We start from the raw sequence: 16,777 nt of genomic DNA on the forward strand, positions 1-16,777 counted from the left end.
TGCTACAGACGTCCGAACATAGGCCAATGAAGCGTTTTTTTTTTCAAGTTCACGGTTTCATTTCAGAGCCTGTGCGCCACACACAGGCAAAACAAAAACTTTAGAAGATAGTACGTTTTATGGAGAGTTCTATAAAAATAATTGATGTATTTGGTCTACAATCGTGCTTTGTAAAAAAATTCTCAAAAACGCTGCAATTTACTCAATATAACCTACGCGCCAAGGAGTGAAAAATGTAAAGCTGCTCTAAGCAACCGTCCTATAATGAAAGCGCGATGCTCTAAAAACACAAAAAAGCAAGGTTCGAATGAATACGTGAAACGGTCCATTTATAGCGAATTTTTCTTTCGTACCTGCTTTTCCACCATATCGAGAAGTTCAAGTGGCGCTAACCTGCCCGAAAAATTTTTCCCGCTCAAAATATTTTGGGAAAGTACTCTAGAACTAATGTCTATATGTGTGTAATTTTCTCAGATTTTTTCAGAGAAATTGATTTTTGTCGAGCGCCCCGACTGGGACAGTTGGCATGGAATGACCCAAAACTTAGTGATGGGTAAGCAAAACTTCAGGGGTGGGCTCGTGACTATTTGGCGTGGGCTAGGACGGTTGTGACGTTGGTCAAACGCATTTACGATAGGAGCAACCAATTTTTGCAGGGTTCCGCATCAGCTCCGACTGTGTCTCAATTCACTATTTGAACCGGGCAGAGATGTTTTTGTGGCCACGGAAACTTCGGCGGGAGCCCCAGTGAATGTCGGGGGCAGGTCAAGTCGGCTTTAAACGTAGCTCAAATCAACTCTCGAATTACCTAACGTGGATAATGGGGATGGCCCACCCAATCTCAGCCTGAGAGAGCCTTAAATAATGTTAGTCTCAGATTATCTGAGATTGATATTATCGGCAGGAAAAATAATGATCTGGAAAGTGACATTACAGAGTCACAGTCAGTGGCTGTGCGGTGCTTCAAGGATGGTGACTGGGTTAGTTCGTCGTCAGCCTTTTTTTACCCAGAATTGTTTATTGGAATGGAATTGTTTATACTTGTGAATGAGGAACTGTCTATTCTCTGTCTTTAAGGTGCCAAGACGCAGATTTCTCGCGACTGCTGAGCCACATTCTGAGCAAGTGGTGACCAAGTAATTTCCCGTTTTCGCGAACACTAGCCAAGTACGACGCTACATCTATTCCCGCTGGCAGAGATGATGCCGTAATTACTTCTCATGGAGTGCTTCTCATGTCATGGCTGCGGAGCTTTTCAAACGTTTTGAACCACCTGTCTGGAAGAGGTTCATAGGTAAAACTGGCTAGATTTTTTTCAGCTCGAGCTGGCATTACAGCTCGCAGATTTGAATGTACGCAGGCTTTCTCAAAGGTGGACTGTTGCGCCTCATTGCAATATACAACCGGAAATGACATCCGCTCTTCGCGATTTGTATTTTATGCGCATCGATTGATTAGGTTTGCTTCATCACCTTAGCTCTAGAAGCGAGCAAGAAATGGCGACATTTACTACTACACCAATAACAATGCCATAGCCCAAGGAAAATTGTACGCAGTTGCACTCCATGTGAATGCTGTAGGAAGTGCGGAGCAGTGGTTCGTCTGCCCTTTGGTGACGCTGGTGTTCACGAGCAAGCAAGCGCTGACGTTCCAAACGCGCAGTCTGCTCGGCGTCCACGGCACGAAAGGAAACCTTTGTTTTTGATACAGCTTCACCCTCTCCACGCCTCCTTTCCCCCTAATGCTTTCTCTCCCCCTAACCCTCACATTACTCCTTGTGACCTTCAGTTCACTTTCCCACCCACTTGCTATACTATACTATACATGCTATGCTTTACCATCTCCATCATATTTTCGCTCCTCCTCACTTTCATTTTCCTTTCCCTCTTCCTTGTTATACTACACTACACATGGCTATACTATACATGGTTTTGCCTGCGTGACGCCAAACATGGCCATGCAGCACTTTACCTCCTCGCCTCCTCCTTTCCTTCCCCGTCATCTTCATGTCACTCCTCCTCACCGCCGCTCTCTTTTGCCGCCCCCTTGCTATGCCATACCATCCTCCTGAGTCCCGGGTTAAAGATAGGTGCACGAAGTTTTTCAGAAAGTTCAGTATAGCTCGAATAGACCACGTAGGAAAAAGTGTTAAAGCTTAGCTTAGTAAAATGTCTAATATGTTTGGACATCAGGCCTTGAATAGGTCCTGATGTCCAACATATTAGACATCAGGAGCGAAAATAACACGGCGAAAAGAACGTCGGAACGTGCCTCAGGTATTTAAAAATGATAAGCAAGCAAAAAAACGTCAGAAATGCAAGGCAAATGTATTCTACCAAATACGTAGTTTGACGAGAGCGGCCGTAGAAGAGGCCTTCGCTGAACGCTTTCATTTTGGACTAGATGCCAGGCGCGCCGATGCATTGATTTTGCCCACAAGTGACAGAGAGCGCTTCTAGACGTTGAAAAAACTAAAAAAAAATAATTTTGAACCGCAAGTGTTGGGTGCTGGGGTTGGAGCAGACGAGAACGAGTTGTCCAATATATTGGACAATTCTCCATAGCCGAAACTCAAGAAGCTAAACATGGCTATGATATGCATGGTTTTGCAAGCGCGACGTTAAGCGACGACATAACAGGACAGGAAATGACAGCATACAACAGCCTGGGCCCCTAAAGGGCTTAAAAGGTGAAAACATGTGTTCTTCTTTTATTGCTGGAAACGCGATTGCTTTGCAAGCACGCAGTAGTAAGGACTACACAATAAACTTTCACCCTGAATAACCTTCTGCTTGAGCATTCCATGGGCTCTGTATTTGGTGCTTTGCGAGTCGATGGCGATTAACTGCCTTTTACTTATTTTATTTTTCTTTATAGATGCTCTAATCTTATACAACATCTTGGTAACGTGGTGCATATGTCGATGCATAAAATAAAAAACTGGCACAGGGAAAAACAACCAGTGAGTTGCTTCACACACGCGCTTTGTAGAAGAAAATAAAACGTGAAGTGTTCTTATTCCTACAATTTTTAAATGAAACAGACAATGAGTTAGCACAATTGAAAAAAGAAATAAAATCACGACAATTTAAGGCAGACAAAAACTGCTTCCTACTGAAATGCTTCACACTTCCTTTATTTTAAGAGCTTGCTGGATCTTCATCACTTCTATATTGGAAGGTGGTTAACAGTACTGTTCTAGATGATAGAGATAAAGTATTGTAGAAAATGAAGTAAGTTTAAAGAAATCAATATTAGAAAAATATGGGTGCAATACAACGCATGTTTATTTTAGATTGCTCATATTCTAGTGTTTATTGTATTGATACTCATACTGCGTTCGGACAGTGTGTCAAATAGATGCTGTAACTTTTGCGTCCAGGGCACTGGTAGTCGTATTCGTTTTGGCAGTTTCCATAAAGCTTGTATGATGCCGTGTCTTTCCATGTATGGAGTTCACATCGGAGGGTGCCTATCAAAAATAATTACAAGGGTGTAAAATATTGCAGGATTCGCCAAGCACACAATTTGATGTTGGATAGGTATAATGTTTATGTATATTTCGGCATTCAGGCGGAAAAGCGCCAATGGCTACGCCATCTAGATCAAGAATATGTACTTGGCTTATACACGTGAGCGATGAGCGTTCCACTTTGTCATAAAACGCGCTGTGGAAAGTGCACACGCCATCTATTTTCACTGGTTAATTCATCTGTGGTGAGAGGGTACCATTGTTGCTGACCACTGCTGATATACGCGATGTGCGCACACGCACTAGCGTTCCCTTTGGGGCGGATCCACGAGTCTCTCAACACAGTGGGCAGCAATCACCCAGACGATGTTAAAGGGACACTAAATAGAAAAACGGTTTTGCTCACGTTAGGAAATTACTCTTGCTCCATTTCAAAATCACCGCGCTCACGCTTGGTAAGCGACAAAGTGCGTTAGAATAATCCGGGTGGCCACGTCATCTTTGATTTCCCATACCAAACACCATGACATCATAGATTTCTACGGCATTAGATAAGTCCAACGTAGTTCCTAACCGGTAAAAAGGAAGTAAATTGTCCTGTGAGGGTGTCCATAGACTGGAAATATCAAGTTTCAGAAAATTTTGTTGTTGTAAAACTGCCAAAATTAAAAAAAAGTGCAATTTAAAGTTTGTGACGACACGCACGGGGATTTCAGCGCCAAAAAAGAGTGCATGAATCTATGACATACATTTTGTCCTGTGTTAATCACCCTATGATGGTGAAATTAGCGACACTAGAAGTCTCAGCGTACAATTTATCAATCGAAGCCGATTCACTGTTGCACTTGAGTGTCCCTTTAAATGTTCCGCACAAAATATCGAGCTCAACCTAATTTCATAAAGGGATAATTTGGTGCAAGGTCAGGTGTGTTCAAGTAGCGGCATGCTGATGAGCGCCGATGACCAATTCATTAGAGTGGGAAAATGTCAGTGGAAGAATTTTATCTGCCAAACAACGCACTAGCTGTCGCCTTTTGTACCTAGAGTTGAGGCCAGCGTTTTTTAGGGATATGAGCAACGAGTGATTCCGACTGCAAGAAAGTTCCGACTGCAAGAAAATTTATTTCTTAACACGCTTTTCTATGGTCGTGTGATGATCCTTTTGTTGGACCGGTCTACATGCTACCATTGCTCTCCTCATCGTTGTAGATATTTTCGTGATGACTGAGAATTTACGCCTGCTGCTCGATGGCGGAACACGCCATGCCACATTTTTGGCTGATAATTTGTTAAGAACTTTCTATGCTGTCATCTAGGAAAAAAATGAAGGTGTTATTCCTCTTGCTGTGTCGTGACTTGCCATATGTACAGGTGTTTTTTACACGATGCAGTAGGGGTGTGCGAATAGTGAAATTTCATATCGAATTCGAAACGAATATGGAATACAAAAGATTTTATTGAAAATTGAAATGAAACAACAAATAAATGAAATCTGCTCATCTCCTCGAGAACATAACGTGGTCAGTGACTGCTACCGAAAGAATACAAATTGTACTACAACTTTGACTACAACGGTAATGTGCTTCATAGTCGTGAGTGCTCCTGGCTCAAAAACCTTTAGACGCCCGTTCGAAGCAGCGTTTCAAGTGCGTGCCGGAATGATGGGGGTTTATGATGGAGTGGTACGGTGCTGCAGCCGCGACTGCACTATGTGACCATATTTTCACATGTGAAGCCAATCAAAGAAGGTTTAGTGCGTCAATGTAGGAACGTCTTACTGCGCTTGCGGCATAAGCGACCGAACTACGCAAGAAGTCCGCGCCTTCGTTTCGGAAGCGAAGTTGTGAAGGGCTTGACAGTTTTCTCATATGTTTTTTTACGTGCGCAAAAGACATTATCTATTTTAAAATAAACATGTGCTCCCTTTTGGACCAGGATATCGGGGAAAGATTTAACGAAAGGCGGACTGCAACGACGTTACCGTCACTTTTAGCCAGCCCACCCTAACCAAGTTTGGCCTTTCCGCCGCGGTGGTGTAGCTGTTACAGTGCCCGCATGCTGACCCAAAGGTCGCGGGTTCGATTACGACTGTGGCGGTCACATTTCTATAAAGGCGAAATACTAAAGACCCGTATGCTGTGCGATGTCACTGCACGTCGCAGAACACCAAATGGTCAACATTTCCGGAGCCCTCCCGTACGGCGTCTCTCATAATCATATCGTGGTTTTGGGACGTTAACCCCACATATTATTATTGTACCATTGGCCTTTCTTGCGTCCTAGATATTGGTCCTGTAGAATTGCTCGAAGCTTCAAATACCAGCTGTTCGAAAGTCGAATCGAATTATTCGATTAGGTATTGTTCGATTCAACTTGGAAACTCGAATATTCGCACACCCCAACAATACAGATTTTTTTATAAATCTTCTATGACAGTAAGGCATCTGTCATTTTCGCGCACGAACTCTACATCCAGACGGCAATAGTTCGCACCAGCTAAAACAAGATCAATACGGCTAATTAACAAATACTTCTTAATTACCTATTTATTTATTACCTTAAGGATAGTTGTATATACTAGAAAGTTGTAGTGCATGACAATTTAAGACATACACATTTTCTTTAGAAATCGCGAGAGTTGCACGTAATTCGAGATACTCATAATCGAATTGCCAGAACGATACCAAACTGACCGCACATGGCGCGCAGGAAGCGCGGCGTCCCTGTTGCGCAAGACCGGAACTACACGTGACAAGGAAGTGATGAACTTTGAGTTAAGGCGGGCCAAGGAAGAATTTGACCAGGAAAATTCGCAAGATTTCTGAAATACACAAGTAGACAGCTTATTCTTTAGGTGCGATATGTAGTGCTTATCTGTATCTTTCCTGAGCAGTAAGCAGGCGCGAAAAAAAATTTCTCCTGTCTGCAAGAAGCACCGCAGTGGCTGCCCCTGAATTTTGTGCTTCACAGACAAATAAAAGGTGGATATTGCGGTTTTCTTGCCCGCAGCTCGAAAGAAACAGATAAGGCACCAAACACCACACGCAGAGGTAAACATGACACGCAGGCGCAAGCGAGCTGACAGGAAAAGCCGGCCGCGACGCGCTTTCATTCAAGTTCGTCACTCTCTCCACGAGGCTAGCTCCAGTCTGATGTAGCAGAGTGGTCGCGTGTCCTGCGCGCCCCTCGCGAACAGTTTCGATATCGCTTGATATCGTTCGATTATTAATATCTCGAATTAAGCTCAACTTGCGCGATTTCCAAAATATGGGTGTGCCATCATTTGTCATTTACATAACCTTTCTAATATAAACCACTGCTCTCAAGTCAATAATCACAAGGTAATTAACGAGTTTTTCCTAATTAGTTGCAAAGTGTTATTTAGCCTACGACAAAGTATCCCCCGCGTGTTATTCACCGTGTGTTTACAGTAGGTTTTCAGGGCCCTAGATTGGGAAGAGTTAGCGATAAGAGTTAATGGAGAATATCTCAGTAAGCTGCGATTCGCTGATGACATTGCATTGATGAGTAACGCGGGAGACGAATTGCAGCTCATGATTACTGAACTGGATACGGAAAGAGTAGGTCTGAAGATTAATATGCATAAAACTAAACTAATGTGGAACAATCTTGGCAGAGAACAGCGCTTTGCGATAGATGGCGAGACATTGGAAGTTGTAAAGGAGTACGTCTACTTAGGACAGGTAGTAACCGCAGAGCCGAACCATGAGAGTGAAATAACTAGAAGAATAAGGATGGGTTGGGGCTCATTCGGCAAGCATTATCAAATCATGAATGGCAATCTACCGCTATCCCTCAAGAGGAAGGTATATAACAGCTGCATCTTACCGGTACTTACCTACGGAGCAGAAACCTGGAGACTTACAAAGAGGGTTCAACTTAAATTGAGGACGGCGCAGCGAGCGATGGAAAGGAAAATGATGGGTGTAACCTTAAGAGACAGGAAGAGAGCAGAGTGGGTCACGGAACAAACGGGGGTTAAGGACATCATAGTTGAAATCAAGAAGAAGAAATGGATATGGGCCGGGCACGTAGCACGTCGGCAGGATAACTGGTGGTCATTAAGGGTAACTGACTGGATTCCAAGAGATGGCAAACGCGTGAAGGGGAGACAGAAAATTAGGTGGGTAGATGAGATTAAGAAGTTTGCAGGTACAACGTGGCAGCAGAAAGCACAGGACCGGGTTGATTGGCAGAACATGGGAGAGCCCTTTGCCCTGCAGTGGGCGTAGACAGGCTGATGATGAAAGTATCTCCGCCTGGACGTACAGCTCATGTGAGAGGAGCCTTACTGTAATATTATATTTATAGAAAGTCTGTATTATCTAAAAAAAATTTGGAAAGCGGTTGAGCTTCGCCTTCAAGGGTACAACGCGAAAGCCTAATCGGGCGCCGTTGGCATCGCCTTCTCAATCGGTATTCTCCCTTCGCTTCTCGGTGGACACGTCAACCATACCGCAAGGAAAGGAGTGTCTGTGCGAGTAACATTACCCATTTAAAACTATCCGACAACGCCTACTGCAAGTACAGTTGTGAAGTGCCCACTACGGCACAATTATTCCTTTTGCGAATCAGTTAAGTACCCAATACGCGTCCGCAAGCAACACGTGAACCTACGCAGCTGCTCACTTCGCTGACCCTTTTGCTGATGATGATGCCTAAATATGTGTGAACGCTTTGTAATGGGTCGGCCTTTATCCTCACACACGCTGTGCGATTCCCACGTCTTGACGCCTGGCGCGATTCTACGCTTTTGGCACGCAACATTACGTGCGTTAAGGAAACTCGTCGCTTTACATAAGATTCGTTAAGAGATTTTTTTTTGAAGGATGAGTTCCAGGCAATGATGCGGCTCTGGGCTAGAACACCTGCTTTCAAAACTGAAGGTCTGGGTTCTTTTCCCAGGGGAATATAAGTGTTTTATAATTTACTTATTTGGATCTGTCTCGAATTTTTGTTCACGCAAGACGCTGATTTTTCGCTCACAACCAACGACGCCGACACTGACACTGGAATGTCTGCGAAACAAGCTCTTAGCGCTATCGCGTTACAACTTCGAGTGTAACTCTCCACAAATATACACATTAACTCCTTTTTGTTTGCGACTCGCACCTCCCACAGCTCTCTGAGGATAGTACAGCAGTCTCGAGAGACACCTAATGCGGATCATTAACGAAACTTTATACATATGGCAAGTGATCATTCACGAATAAGAGTAATAAGAACTCCTTTTTTTTCTTAAAGTGTAAAATCTACTGCGCGTATGTTGCTATGACACACCCTTTCGTATTAATCCACTGTACGTGTTCCTCTAAGAACCACTCGCAAAGTAGATGGAATGGTCATTTGGATTTTTCTCTTGTGCTTACCTGAGTAGTCTTTGAATGTGAGAACAGCACAATGGGCTTTGGGGTCATGGTAATGAAAGCGGTACTCTCTTTTCATTGGAGGTACTGGAAAAATAAGAAGCGAGAACGTATAAATGCGAGCTACCATTCCGTCACCATGGCTACCCACCTAAGGGACATGGATTATATAGGAACTACCAGACTCATGTTTCGTCACGAGATCTAGAAATATTTGCATCAGATGGCGAACTGAAGCAGTAAGTCTGAGCTAACTCGCGCCAATATAGTGAAAATGTACAACGAGAGTAGAGTGTACTAGAACAGGGGAGTGCTCGGAACGGCCGCAGCACCAATGTATAGAAAGTGAAGCCAAAACAGGGTCAATCCGCTTGTAGCGCTGCGATCGGTAGTCTGCAATGTGTCGTTGTTTAAAGAGTTGCGCGCGGCTCCGCGAAAGTGGTGCAGTGGTACAATCCCCGCTTCCCACTCAAAAGGCCCGGGTTCGAATCGAAGCTGTACAGGGTGGGTTTTTATTCGTAGTGTCTACCTTCATAGCTGTATTGGTTTCCCTTACTTTCTTAAAACTAGCTTCAGTTGCTATGTATTGCTACAAAAAGTAACGCAAAATGAGAAGTAAAGTAGAAAAAAATTCACAGTGAGCGTAGTTATTTGAAGCGCCATCCCGCGGAATTCAACAAAAGCATAAGGTATGGCCCCCGAGATTGAATCCTAAGAGATGGCGCTGCAAATAACTATGTTAACTGTGAATTTTTTTTATTTTACTTGTCATTTTGCGTTACTTTTTGCAGCAATACGTAGCAACTGAAGCTAATTTTTAAGAAAGTAAGGGAAACCAATACAGCTATGAAGGTAGACACTACGAATAAAAACCCACCCTGTACAGCTGCGATTCGAACGCGGGCATTTTGAGTGGGAAGCGGGGATCGTACCACTGCACCACTTTCGCGGAGCCGCGCGCAACTCTTTAAACGACACATTGCAGACTACCGATCGCAGCGCTACAAGCGGATTGACCCTCTTTGGGCTTCACTTTTTGAAGCTCGTTTCGGGCACTCCCCTGTTCTAGTACATTCTAACGAGAGGCGAAGACGTGACTTATGCCTAATTTTTTGTTGCATGCGCGTGCGCAGGAGCATGCACGGCCTAGTAGTCAGGCTGACCACGTCAGAGGCCGAAACTGACTGAAGGTGTCGCCCCGCGGAGCAAAATCCGGCTGCTCGCGCGCTCTCCACGGACGTGGCTTGCAATTTTTTAGCAGTACCACAGGAACGCAGAGCGCGGGATATGTAGCGTCTTCTATTCTCGAAAGGCAACGAGATTTGCTGATGATGAGCAAGCACACAAAGTACACTGATCTGAAAGCGTCATCTTCTTCGCTGTTTAATTCAACGCATCTTTAGATTTAAGAAAACAGCGTCGTACAAAGGAGCACATTGGATAAATGGTCAAGAGTATGCGCATGCGGATTATGCACAGACATGTGCAAGTGTCCGGCTGTGCTGTTCTGCTTGGAGCATTCGATACCCGTGCTTTCTGCTGCTTTATCAGTGCCTTTGTTTTCCTTTTAAATGAGAAGCATTTCTTAGCGAATCTTTGACACTTTGAGCGTTTCTATCTATCTATCTATCTATCTATCTATCTATCTATCTATCTATCTATCTATCTATCTATCTATCTATCTATCTATCTATCTATCTATCTATCTATCTATCTATCTATCTATCTATCTATCTATCTATCTATCTATCTATCTATCTATCTATCTATCTATCAAGAATAGACCAAGTTTGGCATGGGAGGGTAAGAGCATTTGACGAATATGACTGTCGGGTCATGACATGAATAACGTGAAAATCCTGTCGCGTACGCCGTCAAACCCTCTTCTCCAGACACGTGTGGCACATATCCGTTAACTACGGGCCGCGGTGTACGGGTATGCGCCACAGGTGATTGACAGTTGACATGTACCCAGGAACGGCGAGAACAGATATTGGTAATTTAAATGAGAGCGTGATGAGAAACCGACATCGGCAGCGTTGACCCGACAAATCGAAAGAATAAAAATGAGGATACCAGCAGGAATCGAACACAGGTATTCAGCGTGGCAATCAGGTATTTTACTACAGAGCTGCGCCAGGTCTATAGGCTGGTTTGGAAAAACAGTTTATGCAGGCGTAATGTCGGCGAAAGGTGAGTTGTTGTGGTGCTGGCTGTCTAATTTTACCAGGAAGCAATAAACACTATGTATGTACTCCTACAATACAAGGGTCATATCACATTAACGTCTGTGGTTGCAGTGTTGACTGCGCTTTTATAGCAGTGTAATAAACATCACATTTGTATTTCTATGATTCAGCAAACTATATTGAAGGATTGCTCGACCTCGGAGGAATACATTAACGAAAGTTTCGTATGATATTCACATTACTGCACCATAACTTGCACCTATAGTTTCGATAATACTGACGTATGTACCCTAACGTGAGGGCTGACATTACGTCGCACCATTAGCTAGTCTTTAAACGTCAGTGTTGTCGACGTGCCTGGTAAGCACGCGACATGCACACAGCTACTACACTTACAAAAACACGTTGATCCACCTTCTAACGCTTGACTCAAAGCCATATGATCTTCTGTGTGAGTGTCCCCGTTTCAGTGCGCCAGGACAAGAACCTTCGAATGCGCTAGATAAACTTGACATTCGCCCTTTGTCGGAACAAGGATTTTGGGACCTTGGCCGAGTCTGTCGTCAGCACAGAAAGCTTTAAATGCATTATTGCGCTTCTTGCGGACAACTGGTCTTAGAGACAGACTCTAAGCAGTGTCATATTCTTGTTTTTTTTTCCCTTTCTCTCTATTTTTCATTTTCTTGCTCTGCTTTTTTTGTAACATCTCTCTTCTATCATCTTTTATCCCCCTTCCCCCAGCACACGGTAGCCATCCGGTCTAAAACCGATATCGGCAGCTAACCTACATGTTTTTTCCACTTGTTTCTTCCTTCCTTCCTTCCTTCCTTCCTTCCATAAGATGCAGCATAGAAGTACTCGCTGACTACTTCGCGTGAAACCGATCCCCACAACGTGTGGCATGTACCGAATTTTACATAATGTTCACCACGTACAATGGCCCGTCGGTTGGTGCTCGTGCTCACGAACAGCTGGCACGTTGTCTCTCTTGATATTCCAATTCATTCATGCCAGGCACACGGTCCGCGAGAACGACGCAGTGTTCTCTTCATTTCTGACGAGGCTGGGCAATCGCTTTATGCTGACCGAGGTTTATGTCGGATTGATTGACAGCCACTTTGTGGACTAGACTACCTGGGTCACATATGCCCAGTTAGTCTACGAATAGGATAAGCGCCTCCACTGACATTGATCTACGTCACACTATATACCAGGGCTACCAGTCTCGATGGCGTATACCTCACCAACGCAAAGGGTGACTTCAGGTTGCGACATGTCGCCGGCTCTGTCGACAGAGAATTTGTCAATGAAACGACCAAGGCATTCACGATTTACAACAGCTATCCTCATACTTCACTACAGATAGATCCCTCTTCGCCGTGATCACGAACGGATCCAATAACAAGTCCTGTCCAGCTGCTGGTGCTCGCTGATCACGGTGATGACATTGTTCAAGAACCGCCAAGAACCCCTTCCACACACGCACACGGACATGTGAAATGTGCATGCATTCTCCATCCTAACAGACAAGTATAAACGCTACAAATCAGCTCACCGCTTCTGGTGTTGGTAATAACCATGTTGCTGTTGGCAGCGTTACCCAACTGTAAACAACTAGTTATATAACGCATATGCGGTTCTTTAACGTATGTGTGTTCGTATAAAATTTGAACTTATCTTTAGCGTCATTTCGTAACGTCTCGCTCAGTAAAAAAATTATGCCACAGTTACCTTCCCGCGGCACGCTTCGCATAACATCGACTCTCACGGAACATGGGACCTGCCGAAGTTTTCTATGTATGCCGTACACATATAGCTCGAAAGCATAAGCGTCGAGGAGGCCGAGACAAGCCCACTCATGTCTCTCTTTTTGGGCCTCATCGTAGCAGACGGCGCTGGCAGTTCAATGTGCTTTGTGCGCTTGCACATTGTCTGCAAATCTCGTTGCATGCCGAGAATATTAGACGCTACCATATCCCACGCTCTGGGCTCCCGCGATACTGTTAAAAAATTGAAAGGATGTACAGTTCTCACAGATTCAAACACGACAATATTTTTAGTATAAGGACTGCTTTGCCAAAATCCTCGAGAAAAAAAAAGCAATAGGTGAGGCACACACACGCCTAGCGCTTGGCGTGTATGTGCCTCACCTACTGCCTTTCTTTCTTTCTTTCTTTCTTTCTTTCTTTCTTTCTTTCTTTCTTTCTTTCTTTCTTTCTTTCTTTCTTTCTCTCCTTCCTTCCGTCTTTCTATCTTTCTTTCTTTTCTCTTTCTTTCCTGCTTTCTTTCTTGTTCTCTTTCTTTCTTTTTCCTTCTTTCTCTCTTTCTTTCCTTCTTTCTTTCTTCGCTTTCTTTCATTGTGCCTTTGTTCGCTTTCTTTCTTTTATTTCTTTCTTCCTTTTTTTCTTCGCCTTATTTCTTTGTTTCTTGCTTCGCTTGCCTCACCATTTTCCCAACAGGGGAAGGTCTCTCAATTTTGTTCCGTTTATAATTTCCGTTAAAATAATTTTGCCCAAAGTTGTTGGTAAGCTATTGTGTTCGGAGTTGCTTCCCCTCAATACCGTTTCCGCGCTGTTCTTCATCAAAGCAATCTGTAGCAACTGGTCATTCTAGATACCTGTCTACTGCATGTAGAAGCCAATAAATAGAAGTGATTCAGCAGAACTAGGCATCTGTGAAAAACATTTTTGCATCGCCGTGCGTACATTGAGCTTTGAACCCTTACAAAAATTCTCATTGAAAAACCATAGAGAAGTTATTGAGCAATGTCAACAGATGGCACTGAAAATACATTGCGAATCAATAGAAAAACTGTCGAGAAAACTGTTGACCAGTATTGAAAATTGGCCCGCGACTTTCAATTGAAAGACCATTATGTAAGAGAGGAAAAGAAACGTCAATTGAAAATACATTGTGGATCAATAGAAAAACCGTTGAGCAAGCTATTGACCAGTATTGAAAATTGGCCCGCGACTTTCAATTGAAAGACCATTACGCAAATCAACATTGATTTATCATTGAGAGGAAAAGAAACGTCAATTGAAAATACGTTGTGGATCAAGTGAAATTTCGTTGAGCTAGCTGTTGACCAGTATTGAAAATTGGCCCACGACTTTCAATTGAACGACCATTAAGGAAATCAATATTGATTTATCGTTGAAAAAACGGTGAACGTCAAATTGACGCATTGTTGATAGGGTTTTCACATAGCGTGACTGAGATCATTCTTGATTTGGGAAAACGGCCAAATGTAAATGTAAGTACATGTGTACTGCAGGCCTAGCTAGGTACTTAAGTGCAGTACTTAAGTGCCTACATTTTCATTTGCCCATTCTTTCAAAACAACAATAATCTCAATTACGCGACATAGCTTCAGATTGCTGCCAGCTGGAATAAAACCTTTAACATCATCCTTTATGAATACACTGCTTGTTTTTCACACGCTGTAAGGTGCAGCAAAGGAGGTAATGTTTAAAACTTACTCAAACCTGTATTATATCTCGAAGTCTATCACAGCCAAAGCTATATACCAGTCTCCTCTACCAACAGATATTCACACAGGTCATATTTTAGCAGTGTACATGGCTCCCTTTGTCCAGTCAGGTAGTGTTTGCAGGGTGAAAACACCTGTGAGTAAACGACACTTATACTTGCACCCGAGGTTGGCGACACCAAGGCACATGCCAAGCATCAACACATTAACGCTGCCATGAACTTCTGTTCTTCTCTATCAGCTTGTTTTAATGGACACTAGCCGAGTTTCCGTGTAACTTGGGAAGAAAGAAGAGAACAGTTTTCTAAGTAAAATATTTATTTTTAAGCAACAACTTTTGTTCAAGTTCCTAAGTATTTGTGGTTTGACATAGCGAGAACTTCCCACTGTAATGTGCAAACTGCATCCAAGTTGACAAAATAAGTTAAACACTATGTAAAGCACCACTCTAATAAATAAATTTTAGACAACTACAGGTACCAGAAGGTAAAAAAGAGCATAAACACTGCTGACAAGGCACACACACTACGGGAAGAAATGTGCTGAAGGAGTGAACAAGGCTCATACTGGTTTCAAAGCCCAAATTCAAGGATCTTCAAGGATTCCTATAGAAGGTTCTTGGAGGATGGAAGGCAGCCTCACAAGTATCAATTTTCTGCTCTAACAAAGTTTCCAAAACAATACGGGCAGCTTTAAGCATTTGAAGTAAAAAATGGGATTCAGCCAAGTGAGAACCTAGAGACAATGAAGCCAAGGAAAGTATAAAGCACATAATTCGTAGGCTTTAACTGTAGAGTAGTAATTATGACATAAATGGAAAGGAATTAAAGAGGATGAAAAATCAACTTGCTGCTGATAGGGACCAAATCTACAACCTTGAGATAATGCGTCCGATACTCTACCTGATCATATTAGCTTCCTGCTGTGCACAAAATTCACAGCATTGATGCAGCTGCTGGGACATCTTTTATATTAGATAAGTAATCTTGTTCAGTTCCCCCGTCTCACTTTTTCAGGCATTGAGAAACTTCAGTTTTATGACGGTGATGTACGACGCTTCTACTTTTTCCAAGTACTGACCTGCTAAACAAAATAGTAATGACTGCTTCAAAATTTTATCCCCAATTTTTACAATTTGATCGTTGAATACATTTTTGACTCCATGCAGTCATCGTGCTTCTCCTGTTTTTGGGCTTTGATAACAATTGAGTCAAGTGCGAATTGGATTTATGCCAGTAGAGCAATCAACTTAGCAAATATCCTCTACATATAAAGTCAAGGTTCTTGCCTACACAAAAGAGCAATAACAATCACTACATGGGAGTCAATCATTAGGCCTGAGCAGCAATGCCATCAGCTTTAGTCAGAAGTACTTGGTTTCTAGCACGAAGCATCAACTTTTTTTCACATTTTGCCTGCATTATAGGACAGTGGATGTTTGTTGAGCTAGAAGATCTTTCACACGTAGTGAGCTTGCTATAGAAGAAGAGAAGCTAGGCGCTGGAAGTGAAGTCGAGTCCCGAGGAGCCAAATCAAGAGAAAGGGGGAGAAGGCAGAGCGACACTTGCGGAAACGAAATGAATGATCGGTCAAGCAGTGATGCAAGCAAGGTAAACACAGTAGCGGAATCATCATTGAGCACGACATGTTCCCTCAGTTTGCTAGACAAATGTTTACAGAACACAGAAAGAAATTAGTATTGTCAATATTGGCCACTATATGCTAAGATATTCCAAAGGTTTTCAAGGGTTTCAGGGCTTTAAAAATGTACTTTTACTTTTTCAAGGGTTTTCAATCGTTTCAAGGACCTGCATGCACCCTCAGTAAAGGAGCAGATCACAATTTAAAGTTGAATGTGCGCCCTATGAATACCACCAAACTATGGGATTGCAAACTTGAAGCTTGATTGAGCGCTCACTTAATGCAACTGCACATAAACTTACACATTACAATATTGCAACACTTGACTAGTGAATGCATTTAATGTTAAATTAGCGTAACGCGATTGTTCGTACACTTGCACATTATAAAATCACAGTCGTTCACTATTGGTAGCACCACCGCTCTTCATCTGTTCAGGCAACTTCGGTTCCCTCGACAGAAGTGGGGCCAAGGTGTTCTTTGCATTCGTGGCCAGCGATTTGTGACAGATGAAGCCTGCGACAGAAGGACAGGACACTTATAACTAAAAGTTCCACGAGAAAAATATAACAAACTTTGCACACGTCACGATGAA

General features: G+C 43.1%; 1 protein-coding gene across 2 annotated transcripts in view; it reads right to left on the bottom strand.

The window, feature by feature from the left end:
- Nucleotides 1-3,249: 3,249 nt before the first annotated feature.
- Nucleotides 3,250-16,777, bottom strand: part of LOC119402886 (uncharacterized) — a 37,757-nt gene continuing 24,229 nt past the window's right edge. For both annotated transcript variants that reach the window (XM_037669928.1, XM_049418749.1), the window contains 2 exons: nt 8,863-8,946; nt 3,250-3,472 (listed from right to left, as the gene is read on the bottom strand). In XM_037669928.1, coding sequence (XP_037525856.1) covers nt 3,330-3,472; nt 8,863-8,946 — 227 coding nt within the window. In that variant the 3' untranslated portion in view covers nt 3,250-3,329. The remainder of the gene's footprint in view (nt 3,473-8,862; nt 8,947-16,777) is intronic.

This window comes from Rhipicephalus sanguineus, chromosome 8, assembly GCF_013339695.2.
Source record: "Rhipicephalus sanguineus isolate Rsan-2018 chromosome 8, BIME_Rsan_1.4, whole genome shotgun sequence".
Lineage (NCBI taxonomy): Eukaryota > Metazoa > Arthropoda > Arachnida > Ixodida > Ixodidae > Rhipicephalus > Rhipicephalus sanguineus.